Here is a 19,668-nt window from a genome sequence, read left to right as displayed (position 1 = left end):
CAATTAAACTACTCCCTTCTCCCATATTTCACTAAATCTAACACAGAAGCTGTTAGAGGTGCTGATGATTTTAGCAACAAAAGGGGCCCCTAAGTCTGCTCAAGGCCTCATGCAGCCTTGGACCGGCCCTGCATGATGAGGTAATCCGCTGCACTCAGTGGCGCAACTACACATTATTCAGGTGGATGCGAAAACATAGATTGCCCCCAGAGGCCATGATACGTGAAGGATAGAACTCTCTACATTTACCTCATTATGTGCGCGAGGTGTAAGGCACGCTGAAGTGTATGGGAAAACATCATCGGCGCGCCGCCCCCTCCAGACGGGGTTTTGGCGCCCCCTCTGGTGCTGCGCCCCTATGCGTTGCATACCCTGCATACCCACTTTTTGCGCCACTGGCTGCACTACGCAGAGATGCGCAACAAACGGGAGATTTAATTCAATGCTGCTAATGTGGTTTTAGTAGCTCTTCCATTTCGTGTCTGTTGAGTTTTTAATAAGCGTCACAGAAACTATTCTGGTTGGTCGAGTTTATGGGACGAGTTTCTCAGATCTCTGTGCGGCCGCGCGCATTAACTCTAAGTAGATAACGCATTTGATATGGTTTGATGCATCGTGTAACCGGAAAAATAATAATAAAATAATATAAAATCAGTGTGATGCGTGACTCCGAGGAGAGTGCGAAAGCTCCTCACCGGGCTGAACCTGCATGATGAGGTTAGCGCTGCTCGTTATCCACTAACGCTCCGGCCAACCGGGACCACAGACATAAACTTTACAGGGAAGACAGACTCAGAGCCACATGCTGGGCAGCGCGTTGAGATGTAAACGGCGCATATAATTGTTCGTTCACAAAGATAAATCATTCTCACCGCTCCACTACGCGACCTCTGAATTCGCTAYAAGTTATTCCTGTGGTTCACATTGAGCTGCGCAACCAGAGCTAACGCAGCTGGTTTTAAACTCTTACCTAGAGTTCTCCAAAGGATCATAATTCCTCACATTAAGTTGATGTAAATATCCATACAGATCAGCCTGTGTCCAGTTTGAGTGAAAGGAGACGCGCGCGATCCCGCTGAGGTAAAGCGCGGAGGCGCCAGCTGTGTGGTTAGACTGCGTGCTGTCGGCTTTAAATGCATAAACTATAAACCTATCATTTAGGAATAAATCTGCTCTGCTAGTGAAATGTTAAGAGCAAAAGTGACGCTTGCAGCCCGGCTTTAAAAAAAAAATAAAAGTTTTTTTATTTTTTTATTTTCCTAGAAACGTAAACAAGCAACGCTTAGCCTGGCGGCGGGGCTAGTAAAGCATGGCGGGCCGCTTATAATACACTGGGGGAAACCCTACATTATAAATTGTTCAACCTCGTGTTTATCGGTTGTTGAGATCAGAAGAGATCCTTCACGTTGCAATCTGGCCATGCCTAGACTGGTCGTAACACAGGTGTAATGTCACCTGTGTCATTTATTCACAACCCCTCAAATAAAGTGTTACCAAAAAAACACTACACAGTCAACAATTGACCAAACATTACGTTTTGATGAGTGTCATCTCTTAAATCATACACATCAAATACATTTATAATGGTTTGAAAGCAATTCTAAAGAGGTGGGTTTTTAATCTTGACTTAAAATAACTCAGTGTTTCAGCTGTTTAACAGTTTTCTGGGAGTTTGTCCAATTAAACTATTTACAGAAAATTACTATAAAAAATAATGGATATATACCATAAACGTAAAGAGCAGAACTGAATGATACATTACGGTATTTTATTGTATAAGCATTTTGCGGCAAATTACTGTTAGTTGTGATTGCCAGAATATTACTGTGTTAAATACGGCTGTACTGAAAGAAGCATTAAAATATAATATTTTGCATTTTGCAAACTTTTGCTTGGAGGAGCCTACAGGTTTGGAACAAGCTCGATGAGAACTTAAAAAGGTTGTTTCAATTCCACTTTTAAAAAGCAAATAAACTGCTGTTTATATACCTGAGATCACTTGTAGGATCTGTATCTGATTGTTCAGAGGTAAAAATTTGTGTCGTATATGGATGGTATGTGGAATGAATGATGTGCTTTTGATGTGTTTTTAATATTAGTATATTAAAATGTATGGAATTATTATTATTATTATTATTATTATTATTTTACAGTCATGTTCTGAGTCAAATGTAGTAAGACAATGTGTTAAGTTTATCATGGAATTTTTTTTAACTGAGTGAATAAACTGAATAAAACTGAAACTGTTGATAGAAAATTACTATAAAAACAGATATACCATAAACATAATTAATGTACATCAGTAAAAACATGGCAAAACTGCATAATACACGATGACATTTTATTGTAAAAATTAACTCTATGGTAAATTACCGGCAGCTATAGATGCCACAATTTTACTATTAAAAATACAGCACAAAAGGGAATGTAGTTTGTCAGCATTTCAAAATGGGAAATTATAAAGGAAATAAGTCCAAAGTAAACAAAAATACAGGCTATGACTAATACACTTAAAGAAACAATTTCTACTTAAACATTCAGTTAAAAACAGAACTGATTCAATTTCCTGTCTGGTATCCGCACATGGCACTACTGAGATCTGAAAAAAACCCAGACATTATCTTCCAAACCACCAGTTAAGCTCAAGTCTCATATGTTGTCAGTCAGGTGTTCATCGCAAGATCCTCTGCAGTTGAAAAACAGAAACATAGCAAAAATTAGAATGATGCACTACATCAGCGTTTCTCAACTCTGGTCCTCACCGTCCCCCTGCTCTGCATGTTTTAGATGTGCCTCTATTCCAGAACAGCTGATTCAAATGATTGCATGACCATCAAGTACTGCAGAAGCCTGTTAATCAAACAGATACTATTCAGGTGTGTGGCAGAAGGGAAACACCTAAAACATGCAGGGCAGGGGGACGTGAGGACCTGGGTTGAGAAACACTGCACTACATGAACGTCTTATGTTTATAAGACGTTCTTATAACGAACTCAGCATTCGTTTGTGTTTGTTTCACCCTTTTTGAATTACACACTGACAGGGTTCTACAGTAAAAACAAAGCCTGAAAATGAATTTCCTTGAATTCCCTGGAAAACAGGACTTCCATCCTCCCATTTGGGAAAAAAATGTTTCTCTTTACAACTTTTTACTTTTAGGAGCACTCATTCAGAATAATTGACACAAGACAAACTCAATGTGGAAAGACTCTGGTCTAATACCACTGTCCAAAAATTTAAAAAAATCCCCCAAAAATTCAGAAACAAAGGGTTGTTTATTTAAAACAGCCCTTATTTGGTGTGTATATCGCAATCAATTGTTTAGGTTTGAGCTTTATATCTTATAATTCCATTTTCACAAGAAGTCATTCCCTCATCAAAACATGCTTTAGGGATTTTTTGATCTCCCATGTCAGCCAATCAGTGGTGCCTAAATGCTTCCTCATGAAACGCGCCGCCCATTTACACAAAGCTTTACACAAGGCAGCAGCAATCAAACTCAATGTGATTGCAATCAAACTCAGCAGACATGCTAGTACTGCATGTCTGCTGGTACTGCAGCTCCAAAGAACAGCTATAAATGCCATTAATGGGCAGCAAGGAGAGGCACTGTTGTGGTGACGAGCAAAAGGTAGAGAGTTGGAAAAACTGGGAGGTTCTCAAAGAGCCAATTTTAAGGTGTATTTTGCAGGTGTCCATGATGAAGTCAAAATTCTTCTAACCCTTCTAAACCGGAAAGTGTCGCTGACGACACAGCCAAATTTGCAGTACCGTAATTTCGCCACACTTGGCGCTATCTGAAAAATTCCAATGGTTTCTGAAAGGGGAGACATTGCACTTTCTAGCCAATATCAAGTTAATACGGCAATTTCACAGCTGCAGCTGCAGAGAGTGAAATTAATCTGTGAGGCACTCATTTAATAGACGGTAAATTGCAAAAATAACTTGCTGGATATTGAAAGTTCCAGTTATTATGGATAAATGGGTAAATATATCATCTCACAGGACATTTAAAGAACTACTTACAATTAAAATGAGAAATATATAGGTATTTATTGTTTCTTTGGTCTTTCCTTCTTTTTGCAAATTTATGTCCCCAAAAACAGAGAACCCTTGTAACACGTTAATTTTAAATCCAAATTTCAATACACAAATCAAATTTAAAACTTATAAACCAAATCTGTTTCAAGCATTTCATGAAATAGATACTCACCATTTGTCTGGGTGTCATGAAGGCCAATAAGTTGTCTTCAGCCATTTATATGAATTCCAATTCCTGAAAAGTTACGGAAATGAAAACCTAAATGTTTACACTTTTCATACAGGCAAAGAGATATTTAAAAAATGTATGCTGTTACAGTTTTTCTCAGTCAGTGTGGTGTATTTGACATTTGCAAACCAGTAAGTGCACTTCTCAGAACAATTTATACAAACAGCAAAACAGCATTTGTTTGCTTGCAAAAGCAAATTTCTTTGTAAAAATCCTTAGTTCATCTCTCAAAATTAAATATCTGCATCAGTGCCTATGAATAATAGGTTCTGAGGCACATTGTGTTTGGATAAGATAGTTAAATTGACTAGACATGTTTTCAATACAACAGTGTAGTCTGGAGAGCTATTCTATTGTGGACTATGCCTAAACCTTTGATGACAAGAACTGTAAATTATAATTGTTGGAGATCAATGCCAAGAGACTTGACAAAATTCACATTTATACTTTTAATGTAATTTGTTGACAGACTACACCATGGTGATTCAGAAAGGAAAAGACAGTGTAGTGGAAAATTTTAAGGTTACTATGATTATGAATAAAACAATGCATAATAGTATAATGATTCTTGTGTAATGCACATGCTCATGGGAAAGTCTTCTGAAACCGGTTCTCTGACCTCTGTATTACAATAAAGTTATTAAATTGTTTCTTTGCTTGTACCCTCATGACGTCCTTGAATGATTGTTTCTTGTGAAAGAAGATGCGTATGCCTTCCATCTGTTTGTAACCATTCCATTCAAACTGTGAATGGAATGAAACTCTTCCTATAAAACTGTATGGTGTGTTCCGCTAGGGCCTCTTTCTCCTGACTGTGTTCAGTGAGCAGAGTCTTCAAACCCTGTAAAGCCTTCGGATAAATACTGAGTAAGAATATATGTTCTTCCTCTGGTTCTCTGGTTTTTGTAACAGTTTTTCCCTCACTAACTCTTTGTTAAAGAAAATTTCCACAACAGAAATGCAGAATTTTTTTTAAAATTAAACTGGAAACATAAGGACAATCTCTCCTTATGGAAAATTGTACATGGAGTGTTGTAGGAATTACATTATACTATACTTTCAATCGCCATGCTGAGAAAAATTCCTCAATGGTTAAGGAATGAAGATGAAATTCCCTTTTATTATTGGGGGCACAATAAACAGGAAGATTTGTTAAATGCAATTTTGGGGGAGGGGTTGGGGTTGAAATATTTGCCACCACCGATAAAAAAAACAACTCAAGTCTATGAAAGCAATGTTGTTAGTTTTGCTAGTTTTGATTTCAGGGCATAACAAAGCAGTTTATCATGATTCAGCTGAAATAATTAAATTATTTTCATTGTTAATTTATTTCATTCCATTGAGAAATGGAAGTAAAAAAAGGTGTTGCATGTATTTTGTTTTAAGTATTTACTTACTGGAGCTTGTTTTGCTTTCGTTGCAGAGCCACAACTAGCTCCTCACTTAAGACGACTGAACTTGCTCAAAGGAATGACAAACTGCTTTTTTGATGTGAACAATTGACACAATGATTCGAAAATTGAACAAGTAGTTTTGAGAATTTAATTTATGCTCTGAGAAATGCACCCAAGCAACTGAAAAAAACTGTAAAATATCAGTATTTCAGAGTTACAATATACTGACCAGAAGTTAACCCCTCTGATAGAACAACAAGTAATCCTTTGTTTTAGCAAAATGTACAAAGGGTTTGTTATACAGTTATGATGGTAGTTATACGTAGTTCAGTGTTTTCCACTTCACTTGAGGTAACACTTAAGATTAATGACTATGTTAATATAGCACTTGATACTGTAATGACAATTAATGACATCTTTATAACTGTTGCTACTTGTTTCACTTTAATTGAGGTAAGAGTTAATATTAATGACACTGTATGACACTTAATGACATGACTACTATTATGACATATTTATGACATGATGATTCTTGGTTAATGTCAAGTTGTCATAAGACAATTTTGTCTCAGTTATTGTCAAGTTGTCAGAACAAAGACATTTTGAATAATAGCTTTGTATTAAAGGTGTCATGATTTACCGAATGACACTTTATGACAACAGTCAAATATTCATGAAGACTTATTCATATTCATGACAAGTGTTATGTCATGTTTATGACAGTGTCATGTCAGTCTTATTCACACCCCGTCAAAGTGTTACCAACATTTTTTTTTCCCCAACAGCTGCGAAGCATGTAAATTAATAGCATGACTCAGAGGAATTAAAGGGAAATATTTTCTTTTTATCAGTTGATAAAAGTTAGCTAGCTTCAATTTAAACTGTGAAAGATGCTTACCTGGGATTCTTTCTGAATGTGCAGAAATAGCGGAAACTTGATTTCAAAGGTTGCTTCTCAATTCAGTGGCTACAGCTTTCAAAGGACCCGGCCTCGCCACTCTCAGCACCATTAGCTAGCGCCTTGTAGCTAGCAGTTGTGTACTTTGACTGACAACACTGTCTTGAGTTCGGGAAGCTCAGAGCTAATGCTCAACTGTAGGATTGCAGACTTAAAAATGTTAAACAGTACTGTGGTCTTGATGGTAATGCTGCTATCAAGCAAAAATACAATCTGGAGAATTAGGTGTTTACATAAATAGTAACAAGGTTTACACCTTGAAGTTTAACACAATGTTATCTGAAAGACGCATGAAAAACCGTGTCATGACTTGTCTTTCCCAACCCTGGTCCTCAAGGCACACTGCCCTGCATGTTTTAGAAGTTTCCCTGCTTTAATGCACCTCATTCAGCTGATTGCAGGTCAGCAAAGACCTGCTAATTGAAATCACCTGTGCTGAAGCAAAGAAACACCTAAAATATGCAGGGCAGTGTGCCTTGAGGACCAGGGTTGGGAAACACTGCACTATCTCTTTGCCCACTACAATACATTGCAAGAAGCAGGGCCTAACATACTGTCATATCTTACTATATGACAGATGTATGGTGGGCATAAAATTAGATATAATCAATATAATTAATTTACATGGCAAATTGGTGATGTCACCAATTTACCAGGTACATATGATGATATTTGGTCTACACAAAGAAAGTTTGATGCAACTGAGTGTGTGGAAGTTATTCCACCTTGATGCTTTACGGCTAATGGTCAGATTTTGAAGTTGGCCACATCCAAATGCTTTGATGTAGGAAAAAGATATTGATAACTATTAACCTCCAAAGCCTCAAAAGACTATGCTGAGTGATTATGAACTCTGTATGTCAAAAGCTGTAGGAGGAGTTCGCTCACATACAACTGTGCATTAAAGGTGTCATGATTTACCGAATGACACTTTATGACAACAGTCAAATATTCATGAAGATTTATTCATATTCATGACAGGTGTCAGCCACCGGTCATGATCCAAAGCCAAAATAGTGGTTTTGATCCACTATTTTGGATCAAACCCACAAAATAGCGGCTTTGATCCAAAATGGCCAACTTCATGGCTCCAACAGACTTTTTTTTTAAGGTTCTGTCAAAATACACATGCTGAATTTCATGATAGTCAATCAAAGTTTGGTTGGGGGTGATTATTTAAAGTATTCTAGGGGGTGCTGTGGGGGAATTAGGCCACGGCTACCAAATCTTGGACTGCATTCCTGTTGTGGGTGGATTAAGACCGATCACTGAGTTTTGTACAACTCGGCTGAAATATGTGGAATTTAGAGCCAACGTATGGCAACGGGCGTGACCTGTGACTTCGCCATGCCCACGGCCTCCAGCAAAAACTCTTTGTACTGTACTTTAAAGCAAGTAAGACCAACTTGTTATCTGCAGAGGTGGGACTCAAGTCACATGACTTGGGCTTGAGTCATTAATATTAAGACTTGAAAAAATTTTCAGTCTTGAAATTAACTTCTGAACAGGTTCAACACTTGGACTTGAACCTGTTTACTTGAAAAGACTTGATATTCTACCAAAAATCTATAGCTTAAAACACATATTTAAAAAGTGAGCCCCATTAATTTGTTTCACTCATCCCGTGTAAACAGACCGTCCCTCTATTTTTCCACACTCCACCAGAATGTGTGTGTAAGATGCAGCACAACCAATAAAAAAATTTAAAAAAAAATTTAAACGGGAGGGAAAAAAAAACAAGAGATGAAAAAACACTAAAAGCAGATGTGCTCCCGGAAATAATTTCTTTTAGGTACATTAATTCTGAAGTATGCATCAAAAACAGCGTGCAACATGCAAAACCTGCAAGAAGATCTCAGATGGAGTTGCAACAACTTCCAACTTTGTTCGACATTTGAAGTTGCACAAAGAACGGTAGGTGGTACTTTTCTTTTGCTATGAGATAGTTGACTTCAGCTAACTTCCTGTTATTAGCAAGTGTACTCCAGACTACGTTGCTGATGCAGCTTAGCTTTCATTGTATGCAATGTTTTGTCATGCTATATAAATCCGGTCTTTCAAACACATCGACTTTTGCCTGTCATGACTTGAGACTTGACTTGACCGTCTTTACTTGAGACTTGACTCGGGACATAAGGATAAAGATTTGAGACTTACTTGAGACTCGCAAAACACTGACTTGGTCCGACCTTTGGTTATTCGTCTTCCGACAAGATTATCTTGTGTCAGAAGATGACACAAGCTCCATTTCTTGGAAAGCTCCATCTCTGGAACTTTCCAAGTAAAAAAAAAGTCATTTCGTGTTTTGAAGGGGTGGGGCTTAGATGACATCAGAATATGCCAACATCCAACATGCATCACTCATACCAAGTTTGGTGCCAATTGAACATTTTATGTGAAAGCTATAGCGCTTTCTTTGCTTTGGTGAGTTTGCCACTTGTCACCTAAACATGCTCTAAAACTCACGATTTTGATAACTTTTAACGCCCCATCCCTTAAACTGCATCCCTTAACCAAAAATAAAGTTGATAGCTCAAAATTCCTAGGAAGAGTTTGTTAAAGTTCAAGGTGTGTAAATGTCCAAATGGCCAAAATTTGTCCTTTGACACAAAATGGCTGCCTCCCTGTCCATTTTACGGCAAACCTCCAGGAGACTTTTTCTTCACTTGAGGTGAGCGACCTACGTACCGAATTTCAGATCTTCACAATGTACAGTTTGCCCTATCTCCCGTTAGGGGGCGATGTTGAGCAGTTTGGCCGCACCCACTTTTGATTGAACTGGAATCCAAAAATTTCACAATGGGGACAATATTGGGCAAAGTTTGGTGAGTTTTTGAATACGTTAAGGCCTACAAAAAGACATGTAAAAAGATGGAAAAATAATAATGTCTACAACAAAAAAAAAAATCTTGGGATTATAATAGGCTTTTGCAGCGTTTCACTGCTCGGGTCTAATTGTATCAAACCAAAATATCATACCAGCATTCTATTCTCTAAAAAATTATTTCTGCAGTCTGGTTGACTGTTTCACATCGTAGAGCTGCACAATTTGGCCTACTAGTACTGTCAATCTTATGTTAATTGACTGCTAGCAATATCAAACTATTCATTTTACAATTTCTAAAATTTTTACAATAAATTTGTGTTTTCTACATTTTATAACAGAAATGTAGAAAACATTATGTCAAATGTATGTTTGAGTTATAGTAATTCAATGCATTTTCAAAATGATGTTTAGGATGTTATAGTTTAGTATTTTACAAAGTTTACAAAATGCTATAACCAGCCCAGAGAAGGCTGTCATCTGGTTTGGTTATGTTGCATATTATTGATACACAAACCATATGGTTTAAAATATTCTTAAAATCTCAATGCATATTTTATACCTTTTAAAAATTCTAAAAGCTTCCAGTAGTGCGTCTCATCCGTGGGGGTCAGGGGGTTCATTGAGCTTACATTGAGATTTGTAAGAGATTGGAGGAAATAGGAACAGGGGATTGACATTTTCAGGGCTGTAAATGTATGTGACAATAAGTCTAAATGAAGAGATAGAGATATTCTGTAAAATGTACTTCAACCCAAATCCTCAACACTGGACACAATTTTCTTAACTTTGTCCATTATATAAAAACACATTGAAATACCTGTGCAGTTCGGAGATTTTGAGGCTCAGTGTTGTGCAAGCCTGGCCTCACAGGCAACTTTCCGATACCTGAAGAGCTGTGAATGGGAGGAGGCTGAATAGAGGACGCAGAGCTCTGGACCGCTGGGACCTGCACACAAATAGCAATCTACATTCAGGTTGTAATAAGTGAGCTGTAAGTCTTTTTATACACATGAAATTTATACAATATGTTTTTCTTCCTACATGGCTTCATAGAATGCATGCATTTACTACAAGCTGAAAAGAATGTCGTAGGTTTTTTGCACTGTGGGGCCCGGCCTGGCCCTATTGTATTCTGGCCCTGGCCGTGTGTGCATTGAGCAGAGTGACGCCTATAAACAGTTAGAGGACCATTGCATCAAGAAAATTCCTGTTAAAGCTGCCTATGCCTACCCCCTGGAGACTGCGGAACACTTTCATTCCTTGATGTCACATCCAGGTTTTTCCATATGCCCTCATCAGCGAGGAAGCTGAGAAAAAACTACCTCAGCTTTACCTTTATAACTACTTCACTAAAAAAAATTCTCAGCCGAGTATTATCTCTAAATTGGACTCATGTTTGGTGCAGCTGAACTACTGCTGAGCCTCTAAAGAAAGTTATTGAATCCAATGTATTGTGTATAAATAATGTGTTTGATGGGAACAATTGACTTTTGTTTAGGAGGAGGTGAGTGAGGGATGGAGTCAACTTAGGGGGGAGGATAGAGTATATGTTTTAAGCTATGTGGCTCAGTTTACCCCACACCTTACTCCTACTCCATACATGGGGTAAGTTGTGCCATGAGAACTTTTTTTGGACATGATACATTATCATGTCAGTTATGTTTACACTGTTACAAGTAGTATTAAAATACTATTGGTATCTGCAGGAAGAGAAGACCGGAAATCTTTTGGCATGGTACATAAAATTGCTATTGAATGTGAGGACAATAAATAAACTGCAGATGAAAGCTATTAAAGCTGCAGTATGTAACTTTTATAAAATATCTTTTCATATTTGTTGAAACTATGATTATGTCGGGACAGCACAACACCAATGGAAAAAAATATATATATATATATATATATATATCGAGCTCCTCTGTCTTTTCCAGTGATATTCAGAACCAAGAGTCTGAGCGGTCCTAGAACACAATCCGTCTTGGACCATGGACCAGAGGACCAAAGCGGCCTTTGTTTGGATGTCCACATTAGACACCTACTCACCTCTGGGTCTGAACGAGCAGTGACCGCTCTGGTTTTGGATTCTGTGGGGCGGTATGGCCTGAGCAGATGGTCTTTGGACCGCTTTTCACATTTCTACCAATCATTCCCCCTCGCAATACTCCTCCTTGCTTTATGCTAAGCTGTAACTAGCACAGCCCTTCATAAAGCACCCTTCTTAAAGGGGCACAGCCCACCTGATGGTGGCTGTCATCGCTATCATGGCCACCGATGACGGCAGACAAATGGTTTTCCTGTATCGGTGAGTTGTTTATGTGCCGTTTGCTCAGCAAGTACATGAGCTTGATTGACAGTGCTAAGACACTCCTTCTGGCTCTCACTGGCTGTGCATTTCTTGAAACCTAAATAGCAGCACAGGGATGAGGTAGAGAATATTGATCTTTTCACAGATTATCTGTCTCATAAGATTGCTGTCACAACATGGTGAGATTGCCTTTTGCCAGCCCCATAGAAATTACATCAATGCCATGACTGAATGTATGACTGACTACATAAACTTTTGTGTGGACAGCACAATCCCCACCAAAACAGCGAGATGCTTCCAGAATAACAAACACTGGGTCACCAGTGAACTAACGGAACTGTTAAGCAAGAAAAAAAGAGCCTTTAGGGAATGAGACAGGGAGTAATTGAGGAGTATACAGAAGCAGCTCAAAGTCAAAATTACAGACAGAAAGGAGAAGTACAAGTACAAGAAGAAGCTGGAGAATAAACTGTAGAGGAACAATATCCGTCTTCAACCAAATCGGGAGATGCTGTTCATCCCTCAGCCTCTGCCTCCCACTTTTCTGTATCTAGAAGTCAGGTGAAAAGGCACCGGAACAAGGCTGCAGGTCCAGATGGTGTCAGTCCCAGAGTCCTCAAGGCCTCAAGCTCCAAAGCAGCTCTGTGAGATTCTGCAACATCTCTTCAACCTTAGCTTGACTGCAGAGAGGGTTCCATAGTTGTTGAAGACACCCTGCTTGGTTTCCATACCGAAGAAAACTCACCCATCAGTCATCAATGACTATACCTGTTGCCCTGACATCTCACCTCATAAAGGTTGTGGACATTGTTAGCTCACCTGATTAAGCAGATAAACACATATGACCGGTGGGAAGCTGGAGTTGAAGACGCCATCATACACCTGCTTCAACAAACCTACATCTGGACAAAGTAGGAAGCAATGTGAGGATCATGTTCTTTTGATTTCTCCAGTGCAGTTAGCACAATTCAGCTTGATTTGCTTTGTCAGAAACTCCAGAAGACACAGGTGAAGGCCTCAATCACCTGGATCTATTGCCCCTTTTCCACTAGCTCAGATCTACTGCAGCAGCCCTGCTCTACTTGGCCCAGCTCGGCTCTACTACGAAGAGTCACGTTTCCACAGACCTGGCTTGGTTTGTAGAGAGGCAACGCCTCCTGGCGGTGGGTGTTATAGAGCCCCACCTCCAGGCACCATGTGCTGTGCTACATTAATGTGCGACCAAACGCAAGTTATTTTTCCTAGACAGAGAGAGCTGAGGTATTTTTTATAGGCTGATTGTGATTTTTTTTGAGATTTATAAAAAAAAAGGCACAGTGTGAGGAATGCTGCGAATGTGAAGGACAGCTGAAATCCGCCTTGCAGCTGGAAGAAATCAGGTGGCCCAGACGTTGCAGAAAAGGCTAACGTCAATTTTTGTATTACAACTGCTATAAAACTTGTAGTGCTGAATATACATGCACTATTTTTAGACAGGGTTTTGCAAATAACTTAAGTATCAAAATTGTCATATGTTGGCACCACACATTCATAATATATTCCAATGGGCTTTCAGATGTTTGTAAACTGTCACCGCAGACCATCAGTGTAATTATCCTTGCAGTCCTCTGAGTTGTAAGATGTCTCATCTCATCATGTCCATCTTCCTGACTGCCAGTCGGTTTTTACCTTCAGGACATCCAGAGACCTCCACCTTTCTGAAGCAGGGATCACGTGTCCAATGCGCTAAAACATTTACTACTAAAAAAAATTTAGCTGATGTTCTTAGAGTTGAACTGATCTATTGATTTCAACGACTCATCTGATGTTCAAGTTATATTGAAAATGAATAAAGTATTCTTTCTAATCCAAGTAGCTCTAGTTTCGATCAAACCTTCAATGTTTTCACATATCTGGTCTCTAAGAATTTATTAATTTTAAACTTTTAAACCTCCAACATTCAAAGAACAACAAAACAGAATCCAGTAATGGATACACATTTTGGACACATTTTCTCACTTTCTTACATTGAAGATCTTCCAAGAAGACGGCTAAATAGTGAGTGGATAGAATTATGTTGTACAAAGTATTAATCAACAAACATGACTTGTATTTTGGGTTCTTGCTAATGGCAACCCTAATAGTAATGTAGTAATGTCAAAATGTTGGGTTTGCTGAATAATGTATGTGTTAACTTCTGGATGCCTAATCTACAATGGCAAGTGTCAATGAAATACACATACAATATATTATTATTTTCACTGTGTCTAAAGCTCCTCCTTTCCTCACATTTTTGGGAGGATTGTAGTAGAACCTCAAAGCCATTCAAACTACAGTATGTACAATGCATTGTATATTTTATCAGGATTTCCCCAATGTGTTATAAGAATGGCGGGCCGCCAGGCTAAGCATTTGTTTTTGGTTTTTTGAAAAACAACATTAATAAAAATTTATTTATTTTCTAAATAAGCCGGACTGCAAGCATCTGTTTCACAGAGCGCTTCACTGATGGAGCAGAATTATTCCTAAAAGATAGGTTTATATACCGTGTTCCAAATTATTATGCAAGTGATGTTTTCTCTGATGGTCACAGCCTTTTTGACAAATAATAGTTAGCATAATTTTCAAGTTATGAACTATTGGGGTATACTCCAATATAACATTAATATAATATAATATAGCATCTGATCCAATTTGATCAGATCAAATTTTACTTAAACCTCTCAATGAGAACAGTATTTAAAATTTTTTAACTCAAAATGGGCTGTTCCAAATTATTATTAACAGCAGATTTTCAAAACATTTTATGGGTTATAAAGAACTACAAATGGTAATTCTTCAAATGGGCAGCATTAAGTAGTGACCTTTTCTAAAATCAAAAAATATTTCAATCAAAAACATGTTAACAGACCAAGTTACATGTTAATATACAAAAACGTTCACAATTCTTGCATCTATTGAACTTGTGCGTTGGTGGGTAGTTTCTACTAGAATTTCTTTGCGGGATGTCAGAATAGCTTCCCACCCTCATAGATCTTTTGCTTGAGGATACTCCAATGATTCTCAGAAGGGTTGAGGTCAGGGGAGGCAGGTGGTCACACCATGACTTTCTCTCTTTTATGCCCATAGCAGCCAATGACACAGAGGTATTCCTTGCATCATGAGATGGTGCATTGTCATGCATGGAATTGATTTTGCTATGGAAGGTACGGTTCTTCTTTTTGTACCATGAAAGAAAGTGATCAGTCAGAAAGTCTGTAGACTTTGATGAGGTCATTTTCACACCTTCTCTTCCCATGATTCTGGCCCAAAGCATGACTCCACCACCTCCTTGCTGACATCACAGCCTTTTTGGGTCGTTATGGCTATCCACCATAACGACCCATCCACTACTCCATCCATCTGGACCATCCAGGGTTGCACAGCATTCATCAGTGAATAAGACTGTTTGAAAATTAGTCTTCATTTATGTCTGGGCCCACTGGAATGGTTTCTGCTTGTGAGCACTGGTTAGGGGTGGCCAAATAGTGGGTTCATGCACCGTTCATGCACTCTGTCGCTGCTTGGTGTCTGAAGTTTACCTCAGCACAGATGGCTTCCTTTCACTCAAACTGGACACAGGCTGACCTGTATGGATATTTACATCAACCCCTGTGAGGACTTCTGTTTCTTTAATCAAGGTAAGAGTCAAGTTTAAAACCCACAGCGGCAGCTCTGCTTGTGCAGCTGTATGATATAACCTGTAGTTGAACAAAGAATTACATGCAGCGTGTGCATTTACATCTCAACACGCTGCCCAGCATGTGGCTCTGTGTCTGCCCCAGTGCTGATAAAATGTATGTATGTTGTCCTGGTCGGCCGGTGCATCAGTGGTTCAGCCTGTGTAGGAGCTTTTGCGCTCGCCTCGTAGTCATGCATCACACTGGAAATATTGAATAAAATTATATATGTATATATTTTTTTCCTTTTTTACAATTTTTCCGGTTACACTAAGCATCAAACCCTATCAAATGATCAAATGCTTTGTCTGCGTAGTCAGCCAGAATTAATGTGAGCGGCCACGCGGAGATCTTAAAAACTCTTTCCACAAAGCTCATGCAACCAAAACAGTTTCTGTGGTGCTTTTTAAAAATTCAGACACAAAATGAAAGCTCTACTAAAGGCACATAAATTAAATCTCCCATTTATCCCTCTGTATCCAGCACAGATGCTCAGTGCAGCGGATGTAGCTCTTCATACAGGCCCAGTCCACGGTCGTATGAGGCCTTGAGCAGAAATCGACTTAGAGGCCTGCTAAGAACATCAACACCACTAACAGCATTTCACCTTGGATTTAGTAAATGTTCTCCCTGTCCTAGTAAATGGGAGAAGGGGGTAGTTTTAGAGTTACGGCCCTGGGCCTTATGGGCTGGGCTGCAGGTGTCTTGTTGTCCGTCTTTGTGCTCCTCCCCTTTACAGGTGCTGCTGACTCATTAATTTGCAGCACAGAGCATTTAAACCTGGCCGTCTCCACCTTCTGGGTCGCCTTTGGCATCCACTCTGCTCTTGACGCTTGTGGTGCTCTGCGTTCAGCCTCAGCTTCCCTCCTTTTGCACATTTGAGTTTGTTTTTGCATCCCAACACTTCCAGATGCACTCATACAACACATCCAAGCATTTGCATTGCACTACTGATACTGACATCCACAATCCATTATTGTTTTTGTTAATAAATATTCCCTTTTATGCACTTTTAACCACTGCATAGTCTCCCGTTTTGTTATGACTTTGAGCCAGTCGTAACAGCCAACTTAAAAAGCAATCAGTTATAATTGCAGGTTACTAATTTGTATTTGTGAACAAACAGAGCTCAAACTCAAAGATTAAACTCAGAGCATCAGATTGTCGGTGTGGTAACAAAACAATTTAACTATGTAAAAGTTCAAAGAACAATCTTCAAAGTAAACTTGCCAGCTCCTTAAAATCTTAAATTTAAATGTTAAACAATTTCAAATGTTTGATTTATGTATGCCGACACCGTTAAATCAAATTTAGCAGCATTGATATTTTCAATAAACAAATTGTTTTAACACAAATATGGTCTGTAAAAAATTAGTAAAAAATACTAACCTTTTGCACAACGTTCTCCTTCTGCATCTGGCTTTGTCTAAGCTTCTTGAGCAAGACGAGACGGGCTTCTTCCAGGCGCAGCTCTTCCCTCAGAGCTTTGATCATCTGCTGTCGCTCCTCTCCCGTTTTTCCCTGGAGAAAACGCACACATACACAGTAACTACTTTTATACAGTGACTTTTACGGTCATGGATTTTTAACTAAAACCATTAACTTTTGTAATGATACTTGTTGAATTGGCTCACCAAGGTCCAACCATGTTTCAGAGCAACATGTAAGTGGTGAAAGAAGAATGTTTATATGCAGTTTATGGAAAAACAGATTCAGAACAAAAAGAAGCAATTTCACTGAATATTTTATACACTCAAAAGTTTTAAAGCTACAGTGTCCAAAGTGCAATTCTGGGACCATTTGCGGTCTTCAGAATGATTTTGTGCTGCATATGGGCCCCATTTCAAGAGTGGCCCAATTGTGATTCATCAGCCAATCTAGTTGATGCAGACATATGGTTTTAATGATTTTATTTATCAAGACTAAGATATTAGAAAACAATCAGCACCCAAACTTATTGACCTTGTATTAAATTCTTTTGGTAATTTTTCAAACTGGGAAAACATGCAGGTTCCTTTTGTGCTTCAAATATACCATGAGTTACAGATCCCTACCAGAACATTTTGTTTCATTAAAATATAATGTACTTAGTTCATTTCTGGCTTGATGAAAACCAACTACTCTACTACATATAGTTTTTGCTTTTTTCATAATAATTGTAACAACAGTTATGATAATAAATCTAGTTTTTGTGTTGTTCACTTGCTTGTCTGTCTGTCGCCTCAGCGCACAAACTCCATAGAAATGAATGGAGATGGAGCAGCAGTGTCTCCTGTCACCATGTTACCATTATCTCAGTTACCTGCTGGGCTCCTGGTCTGCTACCACAGAGTCCAGTGAGGAGGAGTGAGCTGGAGAAACGCAGGTTTAAAAGTCAAACGCAACAGCTGCAGTCTTGGAGGCTTTGGATCCAAACTGAATGACTGTGATGAACCACTGAACCTGTGGAGCCACTGTGTTGTAAAACAGTAGCAACTAAATCTGCACCTAAAATGTACAGATGCCGTTTGCTTGCTTGGGGACCATCCTATTGTCACGGAGGTGCAGTGGTGGTTTCTGGAATGAGCAACATCGGCAACCGCCCAGGGCGGCATCTTGTGGGTGGCGACCGCTTTTCCCCTCTCCCATGAACTGGAGGATCTGAATGTGAACAATGACTAATGCAAACCTCCCAAATTCCCTCCGAATTTTTTTTATAATTAAAAGGTCCAGTGCTAAATGTTCTTTTGAAATTTGTTTATTGACCCATGAGAAGGTGTATTTGCATTGTTAGACAATTTTTATGCTATTAGTTAACAATGGTCTCAAATTGACAATATTACCGTTTATCACAATCATTTCTGGGACAATCAATAGCCTGGCAAAATAAGTTATTGTGACAGTCCTTTGTATATATTCTACCACTAAAATGTGCATTGAGTTCATTCTTTTTTGTTCAGTAATCACATGACAGAATGCATCAATTAGAGATTGCTACTGAATCTGAAGTGTTTCAGTTAAATGTTGAAATTTCAATTGATACTCACTAAATAAAATTGTATTCCCAGCTGTCACTATTCTAACAATCTTATTTTTGGAGTTATACTTGGGAACAAAAGCTGTAAAAAGATTAATTTTGGGGGATTATATGACCAGTGGTTTGCAGATGAAGAAACTAAAAATATGTTTTATTATTTTAGAAAAATAACCAAATTTCAAGGAAATTAGTGAAGACCAACTACTGCAGCCATCAATATGTAACTGCAGAAAAGCACAATAAGCTCAGTCAAACATAATACATAAACACAAATAAATACATAATAAAAAAACATCTCGTCAGGAAACTGGATTATGGAATTACAGAAGCAAACAGTCATTACATTTTAGACTTCAACTAAAACATTTTTTTAAATGAATTTTTTTTTTACCATGGCTCTTTTAAATTCGACTTTACCATCAATAATAAAGTGATTAACTAAATAAATACTGATTGGCATACTAAAACTTCTAGAAGTAAAAAAAAAATTCTATTCTAGGGGTTGTTTATGTTTCTCTAAATAAACATTAGTGATGATGATATAATGAATAAGGCAATGTTTTGCGATGTACATCAAATGAACTTTGTGTTGACATCCCCACTAGGCATGTGTGATGTGGCATAAAATTCAAATCACATTATATATTGTGATGGATGGCAGTAACAATATGCATCACAATATAATTTATATATAACTCAATAGAAACAAAAAAATTTATTTACTAATCGAGTGGAATGTATGCATAAAAACTTGTTTAACACTGGTTTTTGTGGATGCTGTTCGCATGCAACATACGGTTTTATGTAACAGCAACATAAAACCGTTTTGTTTTATGTTGTTGCCTATCATTGCCAGGTCTCCCTTAAAAAATCATTTTAAGGGAGACCTGGCAATAATAGGCAGGAGCATAATCTCAATGGTGACTACCTGGTTAAATCAAAGTTAAAAAAATAAATGAAAAATATATTTCTAGCTAAAAACACAATAACTTTAATGTAATGATGTCTGCGTCAAATCCTTCTTTGTCTTCTCAGTGTAGTTACTGGAGCTTGTAGTCAGCTGTATTTCTGGTATTCAAGCACAAGGTGGTAAAACAAATTGCTTGAATGTCCTCTCTTCCACACACTTTGCATACAATTTTCTGCTCCTGATCTGAGTGTTTTACTCTGTGCATGGTCCGGTGGGGTCATCACATTTGC

The 19,668-nt window shown here is 38.3% G+C and overlaps 2 protein-coding genes across 8 annotated transcripts in view; one reads left to right on the top strand and one right to left on the bottom strand.

Annotated features, from left to right (window-relative positions):
- Nucleotides 1–19,668, top strand: part of dlgap3 (discs, large (Drosophila) homolog-associated protein 3) — a 908,365-nt gene that overhangs the window by 389,114 nt on the left and 499,583 nt on the right. The window lies entirely within an intron of this gene.
- The window catches only part of gatad2b (GATA zinc finger domain containing 2B), a 74,759-nt gene that overhangs the window by 21,360 nt on the left and 33,731 nt on the right, over nt 1–19,668 (bottom strand). For all 3 annotated transcript variants that reach the window (XM_008421569.2, XM_008421573.2, XM_008421572.2), the window contains exons 4-5: nt 16,842–16,973; nt 10,267–10,395 (exon numbers count right to left, since the gene is read on the bottom strand). In XM_008421569.2, the coding sequence (XP_008419791.1) occupies nt 10,267–10,395; nt 16,842–16,973 (261 nt within the window). The remainder of the gene's footprint in view (nt 1–10,266; nt 10,396–16,841; nt 16,974–19,668) is intronic.

Source organism: Poecilia reticulata, linkage group LG11 (assembly GCF_000633615.1).
Source record: "Poecilia reticulata strain Guanapo linkage group LG11, Guppy_female_1.0+MT, whole genome shotgun sequence".
Lineage (NCBI taxonomy): Eukaryota > Metazoa > Chordata > Actinopteri > Cyprinodontiformes > Poeciliidae > Poecilia > Poecilia reticulata.
The sequence above is the reverse complement of the archived record's forward strand: the minus strand, read 5'-3'. Positions and strand labels throughout refer to the sequence as shown.